Source organism: Pygocentrus nattereri, chromosome 3 (genome assembly GCF_015220715.1).
Source record: "Pygocentrus nattereri isolate fPygNat1 chromosome 3, fPygNat1.pri, whole genome shotgun sequence".
Taxonomy (NCBI): domain Eukaryota; kingdom Metazoa; phylum Chordata; class Actinopteri; order Characiformes; family Serrasalmidae; genus Pygocentrus; species Pygocentrus nattereri.
Window position 1 is genome coordinate 36645061 of NC_051213.1, and position 20699 is coordinate 36665759.

The 20699-nt window shown below is 40.7% G+C and overlaps 1 protein-coding gene across 13 annotated transcripts in view; it reads left to right on the top strand.

Annotated features, from left to right (window-relative positions):
- cobl (cordon-bleu WH2 repeat protein) overlaps positions 1–20699 on the top strand; it is a 110615-nt gene that overhangs the window by 35980 nt on the left and 53936 nt on the right. For 4 of the 13 annotated variants that reach the window (XM_017700830.2, XM_017700832.2, XM_017700836.2 and 1 more), the window contains exons 4-8: positions 7874–8084; positions 12855–13083; positions 13667–13711; positions 15957–16048; positions 17105–17179. In XM_017700830.2, the coding sequence (XP_017556319.2) occupies positions 7874–8084; positions 12855–13083; positions 13667–13711; positions 15957–16048; positions 17105–17179 (652 nt within the window). The remainder of the gene's footprint in view (positions 1–7873; positions 8085–12854; positions 13084–13666; positions 13712–15956; positions 16049–17104; positions 17180–20699) is intronic. The other 9 variants (XM_017700835.2, XM_017700839.2, XM_037536765.1 and 6 more) reach the window with 7 other exon arrangements.

A 20699-nucleotide genomic window follows, 5' to 3' on the forward strand; every position in this document is an offset into this window, starting at 1 on the left:
CTATATGTACATCATATACACTCACTGGCCACTTTATTAGGTACACCTTGCAAGTAAAAGGTTGGACCCCCTTCTGCCGTCAGTACTGTCTTAATTCTTCGTGGCATATTTTCAACAAGGTGTTGAAAACATTCCTCAGAGATTTTGGTTGGTTATTTGAGTTGCTGTTGCCTTTCTATCATATTGAACCAGTCTGCCCATTCTCCTCTGACCTCTCACATCAACAAGGCATTTTCGTCCACACAACTGTTGCTCACTGGATATTTTCTCTTTTCTGGACCGTTCTCTGTAAACACTAGAGATGGTTGTGTGTGAAAATATCAGTAGGTCAGCAGCTCCTGAAATACTCAGACCAGCCCGTCTGGCACCAACAACCATGCCACATTCAAAGTCACATAAATCACCATTCTTCCCTATTCTGACGCTCAGTTTGCACTTCAGCAAGTTGTCTTGACCACCCCTACACGCCTAAATGCATTGAGTTGCGGCCATGTGATTGGCAGTTTAGCTATTTGTGTTAACAAGCAATTGAACATAATAAATTAGCTACAAAGCCATTGTACCTAATAAAGAGGCGAGTGAGTGTATGGTGCCTACAGTATAAAAACAATTCACAGATATTTCATGCAGTCACTCCTTTCAGTTTTGTTTTTGCTAATTAATGCACATCCATGCTCACACTCACTGTTGTAATCGGTGTTCGTAACAGTCTCAACGCTTTCCCGCACGCACGCAAGTCTGATGATGCAGTTTGCCTGATGATGCAGTTTGCACTTGTCTATTTCAAGTTCACACCTTCATTTCCTTAAGACCATCAGTAAACATGACAGAAAGCCAGTTCTCTGTTCTTACATATTAACCCTGCATTTGTAAAATCTGTAAAACAATATAAAAAGCTTGATTTGCTCTTGTTATTCAGCTTTCAGAAATTAAACATTTTTACCAAACACAACACTCACAAACTGCATCATCAGGCAAACTGCATCATCAGACTTGCAGAAAAGATCTGCACACCTCCAGAACTGAAAAGCTTGCAGAGAAAAGTATTGCTGACCCATCACATCGGGGTCATCACTTGTTTCAGCTCCCCTCAAACAGACGCATCAACCCAATGAGGGCTGGAACAGCCAGCTTCCAGAAAAGTGGGTTTCTTCATGCCTTTACACTTATGAACAGTTCTTGCACATTAGTATAAGTTAATTGGCACGTTAGGCCTCATTTTTAGTCCGAAATTTCTGACTATTACTAATTTTTCAATCACTATTGTTTTCTTATTTGGGATTTGTTCTTGAGCAAGAATAGAATCTATGCTATGCTTTATCTGTGTTGGTGTATAGATGGATGTCTGTGCTACTGTATAAGTGTGGTAGAACTCAGGTATGGATGTCTGTGTTACTGTAGAAGTGTGGTAGAATTCTGGTATGGATGTCTATGTTACTGTATAAGTGTGGTAGATCTCATGTATGGATGTCTGTGTTATTGTATAAGTGTGGTAGAACTGAGGTATGGATATCTATGTTACTGTATAAGTGTGGTAGAACTTTGGTATGGAGTGGTGTAAGTGTGGTAGATCTCATGTATAGATGTCTGTGTGTTACTGTATAAGTGTGGTAGAACTCAGATATGCATGTCTCTTACTGTATAAGTGTGGTAGAACTCAGGTATGGAGTGGTGTAAGTGTGGTAGATCTCATGTATAGATGTCTGTGTTACTGTATAAGTGTGGTAGAACTCTGATATGGATGTCTGTGTTACTGTATAAGTGGTAGAGCTCATGTATGGATGTCTTTGTTACTGTAGAAGTGTGGTAGAACTTGGGTATGGATGTCTGTTACTGTATAAGTGGTATAACTCGGGTATGGAGTGGTATAAGTGTGGTAGAACTTGTGTATGGATGTCTGTTACTACATAAATGTGATTGAACTCAGGTATGGATGTCTGTGTTACTGTATAAGTGTGATTGAACTCAGGTATGGATGTCTGTGTTACTGTATCAGTGTGGTAGAACTCATGTATGGATGTCTGTTACTGTAAAAGTGTGGTGGAACTCATGTATGGGTGTTTGTTACTGGATAAGTGTAGTAGAACTCAGGTATGGATGTCTGTTACTGTATAAGTGTGGTAGAACTCAGGTATGGATGCTTGTGTTACTGTATAAACGTGGTAGAACTCAGGTATGGATGCCTGTGTTACTGTATAAATGTGGTAGAACTCAGGTATGGATGCCTGTGTTACTGTATAAGTGTGGTAGAACTTGGCTGGGCATGTCATAAAACAAGTGTAAGGACCTAGAGATAACACATTCATGGTGGTAAAGGAGTAAACCTCAGTAATACTATAGTTAAAAAATCAGTGTGGTGTTGTCTGTGCTTCACTGAGCTCTGTGTTAGTTTTGCAAAAATAAATACAGTGGGCTGAAGGGATGAGCTGCATTTTGGTCTAAACTGTACCACTGTTGCCAAAGCACATTGACCTACTCTTCTACACGGATATGGATCATTTTGTGTAGCCTACTTTTTTTTTATCCACGATCTGGTGTTTTTGGTCTCTGAAAATTGAGCTTTTGGAATATTTTAAAATAGCATTGTGCAAAAGGAGGAATATTCTCTGTGTTTTTAATTTGTTGAAAGAAACATTGTGTATGACATGAAATATTTAGTTACTGGCAGACAACCAGCCACACTAATCCATTAATCAAAGCTATAATGAACCAATTAATGGAAATGGCCATGGAAATCATAATAATAAATAATAAATTTAAATAAAAAAAAAAAGTTGGTATTGAAATCTGGTTGGCTGGTTGGCTAGTGTAGTGGTTAACACCTTTGCCTTCTACGCTGTAGACTGGGGTTCAATCCCCGACCAGGGCAAGCACCCTACACTATACCAATAAGGGTCCTTGGGCAAGACTCCTAACACCACCTTGGCCTACCTGTGTAAAATGATCAAATTGTAAGTCGCTCTGGATAAGAGCGTCAGCCAAATGCCATAAATGTAAAATATAAATGTAAAATCTACTGATGCTCAGTGAAGGTAACAGGAGTAGGAGAAAAATTATGACTGTACTTGTGTTGTTGTACAACTTACAACACTAAGGCTAAGAGACCTGAGGAATGCTGGAGTGACGGGTCAGTGTTGTTTTGCATCAGATGATCTTAGTAATGTCCATTGTCCATGATGCATTGTCGCATCTCCACAATTCTCACAGTTCAAATCATCAAATCAAATCAAATTTATTTGTATAGCGCTTTTTACAACGGATGTTGTCACAAAGCAGCTTTACAGAATTTCGGAAAAGACAAAGTTTCAACAGGACTGTTAGAATGTACAGAAACCCCCTGGTGGGCAAGCCAGGGGCAACAGTGGCAAGGAAAAACTCCCTCAGAACTGAGGAAGAAACCTTGGGAGGAACCAGGCTCACCGGGGGGACCCATCCTCCTCTGGTCAAACTACCTAAAAGTGATTATACTACTAATATTAATAGCAGTAATATTAGTATTAGGAATAAGTAGGAGTCTATGAGAACATCAGTGTAGGGTGGGCCGCTACTCCAAGGTAGGTGGTGGTAGCTGGGGCGTGGGCAGGTGGTCTGAAGTGGGTAGCAGGAGGGCTCAGCAGTCAGTCGTCCTTCAGTGTCCAGCCAGACATATGGGTGAATTGTATACTCGGAATGAAAGCAGGTAAATGGAATTAGTTTTATTCTATCCGTTTGTACATAAACAAGGAATGTAAACATTTCCAGAGTGTGGCTAACGACTCCGGCAGATCTGACTATGACAGCTTAACTAACAGGAGAGAACCAGAAGGACACACAGACACGGCAGCACTCTGAAACAGTTCGGCATCCCTCCGCTCCACCGTCCACAAACCTGAATGACCGCGTGCAAGCAGCGGGACGACAGCACCAGCGTCTCAGTTTACTATAATTCCCTGTGTCCATGGACCCCTGGATCTGCTGCCTTTATCTAAGGGGGAACATTAGCTACCAAAAGCTAAACTGAACAAGTGAGTTTTCAGCCTAGTCTTAAAGATTGAGACTGTGTCTGAGTCCCGAACAGTTTCTGGAAGATCATTCCAGAGTTTGGGGGCTTTATAAGAAAAAGCTCTTCCCCCAGCTGAAACCTTCTGAATTCTGGGGACTATTAATAAGCCAGCACTCTGTGATCTGAGTGGTCGTGATGGCTCATAATGAGAAATAAGGTCTTGTAAGTACTCGGGAGCAAGACCATGTAGGGCTTTATAAGTCAATAAAAGGATTTTATAATCAATACGGAATTTAATAGGCAGCCAATGAAGTGATGATAGCACTGGACTAATATGCTCAAATTTTCTAGTTTTAGTGAGGACCCTGGCTGCGGCGTTTTGGACTAGTTGGAGTTTGTTTAAACTCCTGCTCGTGCATCCTGACAGTAGTGCGTTACAGTAGTCTAGCCTAGAAGTAATAAAGGCATGTACTAGTGTTTCCGCATCACGCAGGGACAGGGTATTTCTGATCTTGGCAATGTTGCGAAGATGTAGAAAAGCTGTCCTAGTGATGCTGCATATGTGTTGATCGAATGATAAATCTGAATCTATTATAATGCCAAGATTTTTTGCTGCTGAGCCAGGTGTGGCTGGAAAGTCGGCGAGATTTAAGATTAAATCTGGTAATTTACTTCTTGCTAATTTTGGACCCAGAAGTAGAACCTCTGTTTTGTTACTGTTTAGGAAGTTGTGTGACATCCAGCCTTTCACGTCTTTTACACAGTCCTCCATTTTCTTTAACCTGTATTGGTCATCAGGCTTGGCTGATCTGTACAGTTGAGTATCATCTGCATAACAATAAGAGTTTACGCCATGGTTACTTATAACTGTGCCTAACGGTAACATGTATAGTGTAAATAGTAATGGTCCTAATATAGACCCCTGCGGAATTCCAAATCTCACTTTTGAATAAGTGGAAGATAAATTGTTTACCCTAACAAACTGAGAACGTTCTGATAGGTAAGATCTGAACCATGATAGGGCCGTCCCTGTGATTCCAACCATGTTTTCTAACCTTTCTAAGAGAATATTGTGCTATATTGTATCAAAAGCCGCGCTAAGGTCAAGTAGCACTAAGAGAGATATGTAGCCTTGATCAGACGCAAGAAAAAGATAATTAGTTATCTTAACTAGAGCCGTCTCAGTGCTGTGGTGTGGCCTGAATCCAGATTGGAATTTTTCATATATATGGTTCTTATGTAGATATGAACCGAGTTGTTGGGCCACAGCTTTTTCTAAGATCTTTGATATAAACGGTAAGTTAGAGACAGGCCTGTAATTAGACAAAACGGTGACATCAAGATTTGGTTTCTTAATCAGAGGTTTGATAACTGCTAGTTTAAAAGCTTTGGGAACATGGCCCAGACTAAGGGACGAGTTTACAATAATTGAGAAACTTCTTTGAGTAATTTTGATGGAATTGCATCGAGTGTGCAGGTTGTGCAATTTGCAGAAGAGAAAATCGTCTCTATTTCTAGCTGTGGGAGTGGGTAAAAGGTTTCCAGGCTCTTTTCTACAGCTGTGTTTTGTTCTATATCAGCCAAGTCAGATGACAGCCAAGCTGGATTTGAATTTGATACTGTGGGTTGAATTTGTTGTCTAATATTATCAATTTCATTATTAAAGAAGTCCATAAAAACTTCACTAGTGAGAGTTGCTGGAATTTCTGTTTCAGTACCTGCCTGATTTTGTGTGATTTGAGAAATCACATTAAACAGAACTCTAGGATTATACTTATTATTCTCGATCAGCGAGGCCAGATATGCTGAGTGAGCTTCAGTGAGAGCATTTCTATACTCTATAAGGCTGTCCTTCCAGGCAGTGTGGAACACTTCTAGTTTGGTATGACGCCATTTCCGCTCTAATTTCCGAGCTGTTTGTTTTAAGGTCCGGGTTTTATCGTTGTACCACGGGGCGAGCCTTTTCTGCCTTATTCTTTTTATTTTAAGTGGGGCCACATTTTCTAAAGTGGATCGTAAGGTATTTTCTAAATAATCGGTTAGTAAATCTAGTTCCATTGGGTCTGATGGAGTGGAGACTGGGGTTGATAACTCTGGGAGATTTTCTATAAATTGTAGGGCGGTAGAAGGTTTTATTGAGCGCTTTGTTGAATAACGAGGAGACGTATATATATTATGGCTAAGTCATAGCTCATATGAAATTTGGTAATGGTCAGAGATCGCTGTGGTTTGTGTTAGGATATTAAGCTTGTCTATCTTAAGACTAAATCTAAAGTATGACTACAGTAGTGTGTAGGCCCTGTTACATTTTGGGTAAAACCAACAGAGTCTAGGATTGAGGTAAATGCCCTTTTTAATGGGTCGTCTACCTTCTCAAAGTGAATATTAAAATCTCCTACAATTATTACTTTATCGTTGCACACAGCCAGGTTTGCAGCGAAGGCACTAAATTCTTTTATAAATTCAGAGTATGGCCCTGGTGGTCTGTAAATGTTAAATAAGGAGAACGCCTTCTTTTTTGTGACCGGATTTGTAACATGAATAGAAAGGACCTCAAAGGAAGTAAAAGTGTCGCATTGTTTCTGACTAATATCGAGAGTATTTTAGTATATTATACAGACTCCACCTCCCTTGCCTGATAGTCTCGGCCTATGTGCATAATTATAGCCTACAGGCGTGGCTTCATTTAAACCTAAATATTCATCTGGTCTAACCCACGTTTCAGTAAGACAAAAAAATGTATGATCGCTTATAATTTCATTTACGATGACTGCTTTAGAGTTTAACGATCTTATATTAAGTAGTCCAAGTTTTAGATCTAAGGTGTTAGTGCTATCATCAGAACATGGATATATGTTGATTAGGTTATTTAAACGGGCTAATTGAGTTTTTCTATTATTAAATTTAGTTTTAATTCGTGGCAAAGACACAGTCTCAATAAGGTTAATCTCAAGGCGGATCGCAGACGGTCGGTTTAGCCTGTCTGTCTGCGGCCTGGTCCCGGCTCTGGACTGTCAGCAGCTGTTTACACTACTCTGCCGACTAACAAAAAGACTATGTGCTATGCTGCACGAAAGTAAGGCAACACCCCCCGCGTGGGGTGGACACTATCCCTTCCTATAAGACCAGCGCTCTCAAAACGTAACCAATTGTCTATAAAGCCCACTTGATTTTCGGAACACCACTTTGGCATCTAACTGTAACCGCTGGCGCCCCTAACGGAGTAGCTAACTTCACGTGTCGAACAATCGAGTCTCCTATGACCAGAGTGCTTTTAACAGGTTTCACAGTGGGTGCTTCACTGAGCGGGGCAAACCTGTTTGACACGCGAATCGGAGGAGCGTGGTGTTCCGGTGGGCTAGCTTTGGCCTCAGTGTTAGCATTAGCCTTAGCTTTCCGGCTAGACCGCCGAGTCGTCACCCATTCGCCCCGCTGTGAGGGCTCTGACGCCGGAGTCGAGGGGGTGCTAACTCTCCCTAGGGTACCGGGGGCTGCTAACGCTGCCTCTGGCTGCCTATCCCTTAATAATCTCCGGATACGCACTTCTAACTGGTCGACCTTATCCACCAAACAGCTAACTAGCTGGCACTTAGTACAAACACTATCACTAGAGGCGGAAAAGGGCGATAACCTAAACATGCCACACTCTGCGCAGACGAAGCAACCAGCTTTGCATTGCGATATCGTAGTGTCATACATCGTGACAGTGCTGCACGCTAAACCACCTTTTTTTCTTTCTTTCTTTCCTCTCTCTCCCACACTCTCTCAGTTGCTTTTGCATCACATTTTAATTACACGTCTTTCTATTGGACCTGAAGACCTAGTAACTCTATTCCTCCTCCTCTCTCTCTCTCTCTCTCTCTCTCTCTCTCTCTCTCTCTCTCTCTCTAGGAAAGCTCTCATGGACCTGCTGGTGGATTTGTGCAGTCAGTACCACCTGAACCCAGCGTATCACACTCTGGAGCTGCTGTCACCTGAAGCACAGTCTGTGGCCTTCAAGCCCAATGCCCTGCTGGGCGCTCTGGACGTGTCCTGTGCTCTGATCAAGGAGAGAGTAGCTGAAGAGCGAGTGGTCAGGAAACCACCTCCTAAAGTGCCAGAGGTGAGGAGCTTTTTCAAGTGCTGCTAGAATATTACTAAAGTCCTCTTTTGTGCACATTCTCCTTGTATTGTCTTTGAAACTTTGAGGGTAATCACATCTTGTTCCTTGATGACAGTTTGTGCTGATATGTGATCTTGCTACTGACAGCTTTTACTGACCAGATAAGGTGACACTTTGTTAAGTCTGCTGATAAAGCACAGAGACTGTTTCTAACTTCAGTGAACAAGCCTAAATGCTGCTTGTTACTTGCATAATTGTTACAAATGTATTAAGTGGCTCACTCAAAAACTAAGCTAAGTTTTTTCTCATAGCACCAGTACAGAGTGGCTTTCAGTGTAGCCTAGCAGCATTCTCAGAAATAATATTACAGCAAAACTCCTGATTTTTCTTTTTAATTCGCAATTTCCACTTGACTGATACTGATTCCAAATGTTATATTCCTGCAACGCTGCCAAATCCTTAGTAGCTGCTGCTGAATTTAGCGATTTAAAAAAAGCACTTTGTGTTTTCATCGTTTGCTCGTAGCTCATTGAAACAATTGGAGAACTTCTGTCAAATGTGTACATTTTTCATTTTGAATCAATAACATTTGGTTTGTAAGGAGAACAGATTCTCATCTTTTTATCTTTATTTTTCATTGCAAGCGGCAGTCTTGTTTTGTAGAAACACAACCCACCCTTTACATGTTTTTGTCATTGTCTACATAATTTGCGATGCGATTACATTTAAGCAACTTGACAGTAAATGTTCGAAGCTCTTAAAACACTATTCAGATGGGATGCGTTTTCCATGGGGAGGTGGAGTTGTGATGCCAATAAACATGGGATTAAAAAAAACCTTTGTACAAAAGACAGAGATGGGAGTGTCTACTCTATTTTTAACTCCGCCTTTACTCCAGAAAAGAGCATATCGGCTTGATTTTAGTCTCAGCCATGGCATCAATATAGCAAGGGGTTATTTCTATGATTTTATTTTACGGAAGGTAAAAGACATTGGAATCTTATCAACACAGGAGCACGCTGTCCATAAAAATCACTGACATAGCACATTCAGAATGTTCTAAAATCACTGAGAAACACCAGTAAAAATCACATTACCCCCACATCCTCTTGTAATAAGAATCCCATTTGAATAGAATTCAAATTGAGAGTTAAACGTAATTTGTTTTGTATCAGTACAGTTAAAATGTGTATTACTCAGTTGTTTTGATCAGTTTAACACTCCGTTCCTTTGCAAGCTTTAACTTGTGTTCCCCTGATGGTTTGTTGTATTGGACCCCTGAAACCCTTTCTGTGCGCTATTGTGTTTAACCCCATCTCTGCTCTCTGGCCTAAAGCAGCAGGAGGAGCCAGTGGCTCCTAAAAAGACTCGAGCTAAGGTACAGTGCCTTGGCTGAAGCAGATGCCAGCTCTTCTCGAGTGTCCTCGAGTGAATCTCTCTCTCTCTCTCTCTCTCTCTCTCTCTCTCTCTCTCTCTCTCTCTCTCTCTCTCTCTCTCTCTCTCTCTCTCTCTCTCTCTCTCTCTCTCTCTCTCTCTCTCTCTCTCTCTCTCTCTCTCTCTCTCCCTCTCTCTCTCTCTCTCTCTCTCTCTCTCTCCTGACTTGTGGTGAATTTTTAATGTGAAGCGTACCTTTAGTTACCATGCATTATTGCTATCCCTCTCCCTTTTTCTCTCTGTGGCCTGGCCAACTCCTTCTCTCTCTCCTGCTGACCTTTGGCCACAGCGAGTAACTCCTGGCAGGTCTTTGACCTCATACCAACATTAATGTTAAGATGTTATGAAACACAATTTGGACTGTGAACAAAGGATTTCATTGTGATGTTTAGACACTAAAAGCTCAAGATTTGCATATTTGATGAAATTAGTTTGTCAGAAGTTAAAATGATTCTTTTTCCGAGTAGAAAATCAAAGCAAGTACATTGAGTTTATCCTGCAGAGGAAAAAAGTAACTTCAAGCGCTCAATCACTATTATGAAAAGTAGTGTAGATTTCTGCTCTCTACCAGAAAAATATTCAGGACAAAGTCAGGTTATCAGTGTGTGAACTGAAGCTCGAGCGTAATTGGGTTGTGCAGCAAGACAGTAAGCAACAGCATCTCTAATTGGCTGAAAAGAGAAAAAACGTTTTTTAGTGGCCTTCTCAAAGTCCTGTCTTCAACAGGAAAGTCCTCCAGTGTGGCTTAAAGGAAACCTGCAAGGAAACTGGACCAGAATTCCTCCACAGCGATGTGAAAGACTGACCAAGTTACAGGAAGCGTTTGGTTTCAGTTGCGGTTCAGTTTCAAAAGTGACACAACCAGTTATCCACATTAGGGGACAGGTTTTTTTACGCATGGGTGATTAGATGTTGCAGAAATATCTTTCCTTCAACAAATGAAATGGTCCATCCATCCATCCATCCATTTTCTCAGCTGCTTCTCCGTCAGGGTCGCGAGGGGGTGCTGGAGCCTATCCCAGCAGTCTTCGGGCGAAAGGCAGGATACACCCTGGACAGGTCACCAGCCCATCGCAGGGCAGACAGACAGACATAGACAGTCACTCACACATAGGGGCAATTTAGCACGTCCAATTTGCCTGACTGCATGTCTTTGGACTGTGGGAGGAAACCGGAGAACCCGGAGGAAACCCACGCAGACACGGGGAGAACATGCAAACTCCACACAGAGAGGACGCCGGTCGCCTGGCCTGGGAATTGAAACCAGGCCCTCCTTGCTGTGAGGCGACAGCACCACCATGCCGCCCCAAATGAAATGATCGTCTTAAATTACATTTTTGTATGGGCATCTGAAACCATTTAGTGCAACAAATATGCAAAAATCAGGAATGTGCAAATACTTTTTAATGGTATCATGTTTGTTTATCTGTGTGGTCAGGTATATCATGTCTGACACCTTCTGCCACAGAAGTGTAGGTGGATGTGCAAGTACCTTGTTCTCACACAGTGAAACTGCTGACGGAAGCAGTGCGTATACCTTTTAGTAATCTGTTATTCGAAACTCAGAAATAAAGATGATAATCAACATTGTCTGACGTCATAAGACAATGTGCTCAGTGATTCTATAGTATTAAGAAAACGTCTCCAGCTCTGAAAACTGTTTTTCTTGCAGTCCTCAGACATACACCTGCATGTGTCTCTGTTGAATTTTCAAAAAACATGATCATAAATGAAACGAACTTTGTCAATGAATTCAGTATACAAGGAAGAAGACCTGGAGTTTTTCCCTTAGCTGTAGTTCAACAGAAAGATTTTACATACATGCAAAATGCAGATAGAGCATGTGTGCACCCAACAGAGAATACAAGTAACACATAAACAGTTTTTTTTATACGTAGAATGTATGAAGAGAGTAAGACAGACTTTTTGGAAGTTGCTAGCAGAGCAGCTAATGCTGTGCAATGAGCACATGTGCTGTTTGGCCCTGATTTTAGCCAAAAATGTAATTCATACAATTCCACCTTACCTTTAATGTAGTGTGTTGGCCAAGACATGTTTGACATCCACAGTTTACTTCATTACTTTTGCAGTGGACCTGTGGGGCTAGTATAGCTAAGTAAAGCTTATAACCATCAGTTACCATCTTTTCTACAGATATCAGTGTCATACAGTGTCAGAAACCACATAAGCCTTTCTCTTTGAGATTGATTAACAACTCTGCACAGTTTAAGACAAGTGTTTAGAGAGAGAGTTTACAGGGCTGTGACTGAGAACCATTTTAGTCAGGTCTGTTTTGCACAAAACTTGACATAGTGAATAAACTACCTGCGTAATATGAATATAATATGAATGGCCAGTTTGCCTAAATTCATTGCTCCCTTTTTATGCATTTCATTATGTGCCTTTTCGTTTGTTTACTTGCTGTCCCTCCATTTTTCCATAGATGTCCATCAATTTACTTTCAGCAGAAAATACATAACTAATTTATTCTGATATAATCTAACCAATTTTTTATTTTATTCACCTTAATTACTTTTTTACTAATCAGTGCGGTTTATCTCCCGTTTCTTAGTCCACACTGATTACTGTGAAAGCATAGATTAAACATAAAATAAGGCTGACTCTACTAAACTCTAGACAACCGCAAGGATAGAAGGCTTCTCAAACAGTTAACAAGACATAACTATACATGATACCATGCTGTCAAAAGGCTAGTTATCAGTGGACTTTCTTATGCTCGTTGTAGTATGAGTAGGTAATAACAATACAACAGTCTTGAACTAGCAGCAAGTTCTCATTTGATCACTAATATAGCTAACTAAACTGATTAACTACTGCACCTAGACAGTGACATGCTGATGAGCTGTTTTCTGATCAAATCTCATAGTTCTCAGAAATAAAACCTCAAACTTCTGAGGCCTGCACCTCGTAGTGCTAATTATGGCTTTGGCAGTTGTCAAGATACAGACTGGTGCGGTATATGCTTCCATTAATTGCTTGCAACATTAGCCTTGTAGCTCCAGTGCAAAACTAAACATGCCAGAGTGTCTTGACTTTGGGTTAGAGATAATTGTATAAATTAGATATTTTGGCTGAACCACTGTTTTAAGCAGTCTGGCAACAGTCTGGTAGAAGAAGCTATTCCTGCATAATATTATTCAACAAAGTACAGGTAGACATGAGAGCTCCTCTTTTTTCCAGGCCTGTTTGCATTTCATCAGTTGTGAATGCATGCGTTTCTGTTGATGCAGTAGACTTCGTAACCTAAAACACTCTGTCTCATCTCTCATGTTTTCCCTCACCGTCTCTCACTCTGTTTTAATTTCTCCTCTGCAGAAGACCGTGCGCTTGGTGGTGAACTTTCACCGTGGTCAGAAGGCGGTGGTGAGGGTTAACCCCCTTGTGCCACTGCAGAGCCTTGTGCCAGTAATCTGCCAGAAGTGTGAGTTTGACCCAGCCCACGTGCTGCTGCTACAGGACAGTGTTAGCAACCACGAGCTGGACTTGCGCAAATCCCTCTCTGACCTGGACATCCGTGAACTCTATGTGCTGGACCAGACCCTTGGTAAAAATACATACACTCTGGAGCTTGAACAAAAGTTGTTTTGCTTTTTCTTTGCAGATAAGGCACACACTGTAGCTGTTTAAATCGGGATAGAAAGAGCAGTTGTCGTGCTTTATCTTTTATTTCTTTAGGCTGTTTCCCATTCATTTAAAGCTGTTCCACCACTCATTCAATAGTAGATCAGAGATCGCAGAAGTGCTCCTCTGGAATTCTTTTGTGGAATTTCAAGGCTTGGTTTGGCACTGATATCATTCAGTCCATGAGTTTTTTTCTAACTTACAATATACTATTGAATCCATGAAGTTGTTTTGCAGGCCTTATAGCTGTAAATATCATGAGTGCCTCTGTCTTCAGATTCAACACATCTGCTTGCAGACTCTGCACTCTAGCAGTCGTGAGGGAGCCTAAATCTGCATGAACAGGGGTTATGAACTCTCGGAGGCATGCAGAGTGACTATCACTCTCTGGGTCATTCACCCTTTCCTGCAGTTGTTTGAGCTTCAGGGAGGATTCTCTGCATATCTAGCACTCTCTTGCCTCTGCTTTGAGCACTAAATGTCCCACTGATGTCATTTGTTTCCAGTTCTCCAACCTAAAATGGCTTCGGCTCCTGTCCTTAACTACTCAGGTACTGCTCTGAGCGTAGCTTCTGGTGTTGAGTCGTCATAGCTGCTGCTTCTTGCATAGTGATTTGTAGTCTTTGTCTTAAAAGATTAGTCCACTGTCTTTCCTCAAAATACATAACATGCGTTAGTTTGATGTCATGAAATGCTTTTAAAATCAGTTACAAGATACAAGCAGTTACAAGATAAAAATAACATTCAACAGGCTACTGGAGAGCATAGAAATAGAAATGCATCCAGGCAAAGCACTTCAACATTACATCCTCAGGTATTTTAATATATTCACAGAATGATTGTAGCATGAGTTCATTATTTACCTTTCAGCTTGATGATGTTCTGCCAAAACCAGCCTCTGTCACCTGTGTGCAAAGGAAAGTGTTAGCACATAGAAATGAGCAAAGACCAATGAAATAGTCCCAGGGAAGTTATTAGATTACAAATGCTGTCTGCTTTACCAAGTCATAGCATTAGATACAAATGCAGATACAGCAGAACTGTTGGAGAACCTTCTGACTTTAGCAGCATAGTAGAGTTCATCAAAAGAACTCTGAAAACTGGAGTATGTTTTTGAGGAAAAATGTTGGCCTATTCCTTTCACAGTGTGCTGTCTGCTCAGTGCTGCTTATGGAACGTGCTTGGATTGTTACTAACAAGCTGTAAGACTTACACGTATAATGTTTTGATTATTCATCTCAGATGATTAAATATTGCTGTTGTTTTGCTCATAGGTTGTCATACTAAACTGATAAACAGGTTTTACTTTAAAGTCTTGCAGTATAGTTTATGTTGTGTCATTCATCTGTTGCGACAAAGACTGTGTAGTAACATAGAACAGTAGCTCCATCTACTGGGAGAATCAAGTCTCTGTGATTTCCTGCGTGCTGTGAGAGCAGAAGTGTCCTGTCTGGTCCTCTACAAAACCTTGAGGGAATTCTATAAGGGTGTGAGGAGGTGGGACAGAGCATAAAATATAGACTAGTTGGAGACCTTGCTACCCAGCTTGAAATCATTTAAGAAATAAAGGCTCCTCCATGTAACACTACACAGAGTTGTTTATCTGCCCGCTATGCAGCACAGTGTGAGAATATGGTGTCTGTCATTATTCTGCTCAGTGCACTTGTGTTAAACATATATAATGCACTGTATCTCCCTTTCCATTGTCTTGACTATGCATATTTGCTGAGCAACTGCATTGCGCTCTTTTAGAAAATAGCACAATCTAACCACTACCAACCTCTTCTCCTTCTTGCCCTCCTTCCCTTCTCTACCCCGCCATTACCCTTTGGCCTCCTTTAAGGCCTGACTATGTTTGTTCTATGTACCTCATTATTTGTAAGTCGCTTTGGATAAAAGCGTCTGCTAAATGTAATGTAATGTAATGTAAAGAACAGCTTTGTCCAGCATGTACAAACCTATTTGTGATTGTGGAACACTAATAAGAACTTGCTTTGTCTGTATTAGAAATGTATACCTTGTACTTCCACTCATAGCCACTTTGTGAGCTCCACCTTCCTTATATTTCCATTGCAATGACTGATTGTAGCTCACCTATTGATGCACAGTATCAGCTACCCTGTATATTACAAATCATTCATTTCTGACCACAGGATTACCATTGATCTTATATTGTTTGGGTGATGGATCATTCTCATCACAACAGTGACACTGACCTGCTAGTGGCATGGAAGTGTTTGAAGTTCTGTTATCACAAACAGCTGTGTTACTGGAATCAGTGTCACTGGTGAGTTTAGAATGGTTCGACACCCAAAAATATTCAGCCAGGAGCAGCTCTGTTGTCAGAAATTGACCTTTAATGAAGAACTGGGCAATATCAAATGCAGATTGTATATTAACAGATGAAGTCTTTAACTGTACACTGTGGAGCCACAAGTCAGGAGTTTCTAATAAGGAAGGTAGTGGCTGTGTTTCTGTTAAAGTACATGATCATGTACAGGTATGTGTTCTGTGTGCATACTTCTGACTTATCCACTTGTGCTGTGCTTTGTATTTAAATATTGTTTTAAAAGTACTCAGAGTGATTTGGTACACTTAGGTTCTAAGCTTGAACATCCCTGGTCAAATTACATTTTGTTGCATTTCTAAGTGAAAATAATTTGAAGAATCTTCTACAGGCCTTTTTCTGTACTTTTTATTACACCATTTTTATTTAATTGTTGGGTTCCAAAAAAACATGTATTTAATGTGCCAGAACTGTTGCATAGGCCATATTTTGTTTTGTTTGTTTTCCAGCAGAGTCTCTGCACTCCAACACTCAGAGTGCCAGTGGAGTGGAGAAGAAGGGCCTTCTGGGGTTCTTCAAGATTAGCAGGAGGAAATCTAAGGTAAAGGACGCCACCATGGGCATTTATGAAAATAGCGTTTGCCTACAGCTTTTAAGCTTTTAGAAGAATATACTTAGTCATAAGTCTTAGTTTTAGTGAAGAAAAAAAGCTATAAACTGAAGGAATAATGGGGGCCATGTACACTCTTTTCTGCTGTAAAAGAATTTCACATTATTTGACATTCTCGCTATGATGCCATTTTGAAGTAGGAGTGGGCAATATGACGATATGTTATTATCCCAGTAATGTCACTATGTTTTCTGAGAACATATTGGATTTCATTAATACTCATGAATGCTGACCAGTATGTATGTATGTATGTATGTATGTGTGTGTGTGTGTGTGTGTGTGTGTGTGTGTGTGTGTGTGTGTGTGTATATATATGTATATATATATATATATATATATATATATATATATATATATATATATATATATATATATATATATATATATATATATGTGTATGTGTGTGTGTGTGTGTGTGTATAGGTTTATATAGGCCTGGATTACGCCTTACACCAACATGTGTTATTGTTGATTGGATGACATTCAGATTGTATTTGACCTTGTGAAAAGCCAGATAGAAACACTCCCATGCAGTGTTATGAGATTATGATCAGATCGCTCAATCAGAGGTGGTCATTGTATCATTGAAAAAAAAATGTAAACAAAAGTCAAATGGAAATAGTGTGTGTTTGTGCTTTTTACACAGGTAGAGTAAAATCAAATCTCATCTAGTCATTTTACATGTAACATGTAAATCTGAGAGTCTGTCCAAAGTACAGCCTGATATTCAGACACGAAACACTACATAGTATATGAAATAATGAATAAAAATCTTACCAGATCTTATGTTTTGTGTGTCATGAAAATGCCTTTAAGTGCCGTGATATGCAAAAAATATATCACCCATCCCTGTTTTAAAGAATATGAAAAAAATGCCCCTCATTATTTCTACACTGTTTGGTAGCAAGACAAGAATGTAGTATCTAGCACCCCTAACTGCTTGGTGTGTGTAGATGCCTTGTGCTAGTCTTCCCATCCCTGTTTCAGACCGAGGAGCTGAGCTCTGAGGACATGGATGATCTTGATGATAGTGTTATGCAAAATACAGACACTTACGAGAATGTAAGTACTAACCACTTTGTCTCTGTCCTTTTACTAACACACAACACATTTTACCATCTCTCCCTGTCCTGCCACTTAGCTCAGGACTCGCTCCTCCCTCTGGTGCCTCCCGTAGCCAGCACTAGCGTCGTCCTCCTCCTCCCACTGTCACTCCTGTGACTTGTGTCCGTCAGGGGAGCTCGGGCTCTGCGCTCCGCCCCCTCCGCACTCACGGCTCTCTCCTTGGTGGCCCCGCCTTTCTGCCGGCTCTCTCGGCTGTCATCATCGGGATCCAGGGGGTGGGCGCATGCCACAGTGCATTTTAAAAACATTTTTTAAACAGTAAGGGAGAGCAGGTTCCAGCATAACATTTTATTTGCTAAATAATTAAGCAAATGTTTATTTTCTTCTTCTTCTTTCGGCTGCTCCCTTTAGGGGTCGCCACAGCGGATCATCTGCCTCCATCTTGCCCTATCCATTGCCTCCTCTACTTTCACACCAACCATCTCCATGTCCACCTTCACTACATCCATAAACCTTCTCTGAGGTCTACCTCTTCTCCTTCTACCCGGCATCTCCATCTCCAACATTCTTTGACCAATATATCCACTATTCCTCCTCAACACATGTCCAAACCATCTCAACCTGGCCTCTCTGGCTTTATCTCCAAACTGCTCCACCTTCACTGTCCCTCTGATCTGCTCATTTCTAATCTTGTCCATCCTTGTCACTCCCAATGAAAATCTCATCATCTTCATCTCCGCCACCTCCAGCTCAGCCTCCTGTCTTTTAGACAGAGCCACAGTCTCCAAACCATACATCATAGCAGGACGCACTACTGTCTTGTAAACCTTCCCTTTCACTCTTGCTGCTATCCTTCTGTCACACATCAGCCCTGACACCCGTCTCCACCCACTCCATCCTGCCTGCACCCTCTTCTTCACCTCTTTTCTACACTGTCCATTGCTCTGGATGGTTGACCCAAGATATTTGAAGTCATCCACCTTTACGACCTCTACTCCTTGCATCTTCACTTTCCACCTGCCTCCCTCTCATTCACACACATGTATTCCGTCTTATCTCTACTGACCTTCATTCCTCTCCTCAAGCAAATGTTTGTTATAATAATAATATAATAAATATTAGTTTTGTATAAGTTGCCTACACATCTCTGCTACAGATGAAATGTAAATTTTATTTCCAGCATCTACAGTCCACAAAACATTCAGCCAAAAGTGGCAAAATGTTACTGCTCCCCTCATAAGAGGGATTCATTGTAACAGACTGAGAGGCTAGTTTATAATTGCTGGGGCCATAAACTTTCATTGTTTGCCATTAGTGCTGTGTTACAGCCTCCAACAAAAGAGTGTGAATTCTCATGCACCCAACTCGGTAATTAGTAAGAAGAGTTACTTTCAAGGTGCAAAAATAGAATCAAGGTGAATCTTGAGAAATATTTGATTTCTGTGAAAATTCAGAAAAAGGTCTAAAAGAGATTTTAAATAAAAAGAAATGACTATTACATTGTGCCCTGCTCTCCCTTATATATAGATTTTTGAGTTTTTAAATGTTTGTATCTGGAAGATGTCATTTCTTGTCAGTCTGGGATTTTTACAGACAAGCATGACATCAGGTATAATATGCTCTGATGGCCTGATTTAGACTTGAACTTCAAATTCTTGAACTTGAATATTCTGTTGTTTGGTAGTGACAACAGCAATGTTTTCCTGAAAGTTACTGCTAATAGTGCAACTTCACTGTTTGTTAAACCCTGAGTGCCACTAGGTGGCAGTAGAAACAAAGCAATAACAGTGAATGAGAAGTTCCCTGCCTGATGATTCAGAGATTTCAAACTAGTTTTCTGTAAGAGGCACATGAGGGAAATCTATCACATGACTCTAAATTCATCCAGAAATGCTTTTTCTAAAATTACAATATATAGTTTTTCTGCTTGGAAGCATGGAAAAAAAGTTCTTAAAATATTACTGGTAATTTCCGTCTCAGTAGCCAAGTGTTAAAACATGGTGACCTACTGTGTACGTCATTAGCCATTATTAGCCGTAAACCTTGTGCTTCCACTTACCAACCAGTGTTTTTTTTTTGGTATGGGTGTAGAAGACAGCTGCAAAGAAAGTTGCATATGTTATGCTAATGTGTGCTAATACAGTGTGATTATCTGAGCTAGTAGTGCATACTCTACACTGCACTATACTGTCACTGCCCACTTTATCAGAAACTTCTACCTTAAATGTCCACTTACTGCCCACTCTATGAGCTCCATCTACCCTATCGTTCCCTAATGTAACTAATTTATCAATCACCCTGTATCCCATTCATCATTGGTCAGCTTCTGAGTACAGAGCTGACGTTGAGCACATATTGAGTAGTGGATCATCCTCAACATAGCAGTAATTGACATTCTAATGGTGTGTGTGTGTGTGTGTGTATATATATATATATATATATATATATATATATATATATAATGTACGTGTATACACACACACACAGTTGCAAGAAAAAGTATGTGAACCATTATTTTTACTTGGATTTCTTTATAAATTGGTCATTAAATGTGTTCTGATATTCATCTAAGTCACAACAACAGACATACAGTCTGAATTATATGTTTTCATGTTTTTATTGAACACAACATGTGAACATTCACAGTGCAGGGTGGTATGTGAACCCCTAGTCTAATGACTTCTCCAAGAGCTAATTGGAGCCAGGAGTCAGCCAACCTGGAGTCCAATCAATGTCATGAGATTGGATGTGTCGGTTAAAGCTGCCCTGCCCTATAAAAAAAACACACATCAGTTTTGAGTTTGCTGTTCTCAAGAAGCATTGCCTGATGTCAACCATGCCTCGCACAAAAGAGCTCTCAGAACACCTACGCTCAAGAATTGTTGACTTGCATGCAGCTGGAAAGGGTTAAAAAAGTATCTCTAAAAAGCCTTTTTTGTGTCCATGGTAAGACAGATTGTCTACAAATGGAGAAAGTTCAGCACTGTTGCTGCTCTCCCTAGGTGTGGTTGTCTTGTAAAGATGACTGCAAGAATACAGCGCAGAATGCTCAATGAGGTAAAGAAGAATTCTACAGTGTCAGCTAAAGACTTACAGAAATCTCTGGCACATGCTAACATTTTTGTTGACAAATCTACAATAAGTAAATCATTAAACAAGAATGATGTTCATGGGAGGACACCACAGAGGAAGCCACCCCTGTCCACACAAAACAATGCTGCCCATTTGAAGTTTGCAAAAGAGCACCTGGATGTTCCACAGCACTACTGGCAAAATATTCTGTGGACAGATGAAACCAAAATTGAGTTGATTGGAAGGAACACGCAACGCTATGTGTGGAGAAAAAAAGGCACAGCACACCAACATCAAAACCTCATCCCAACTGTGAAATATGGCGGAGGGGGCATCATCTTTTGGGGCTGCTTTGCCTCCTCAGGACCTGGACGGATTGCTGTCATCCCAAGTTTATCAAGACCTTTTGCAGGAAAACTTAAAACCGTCAACAGGACAACGACCC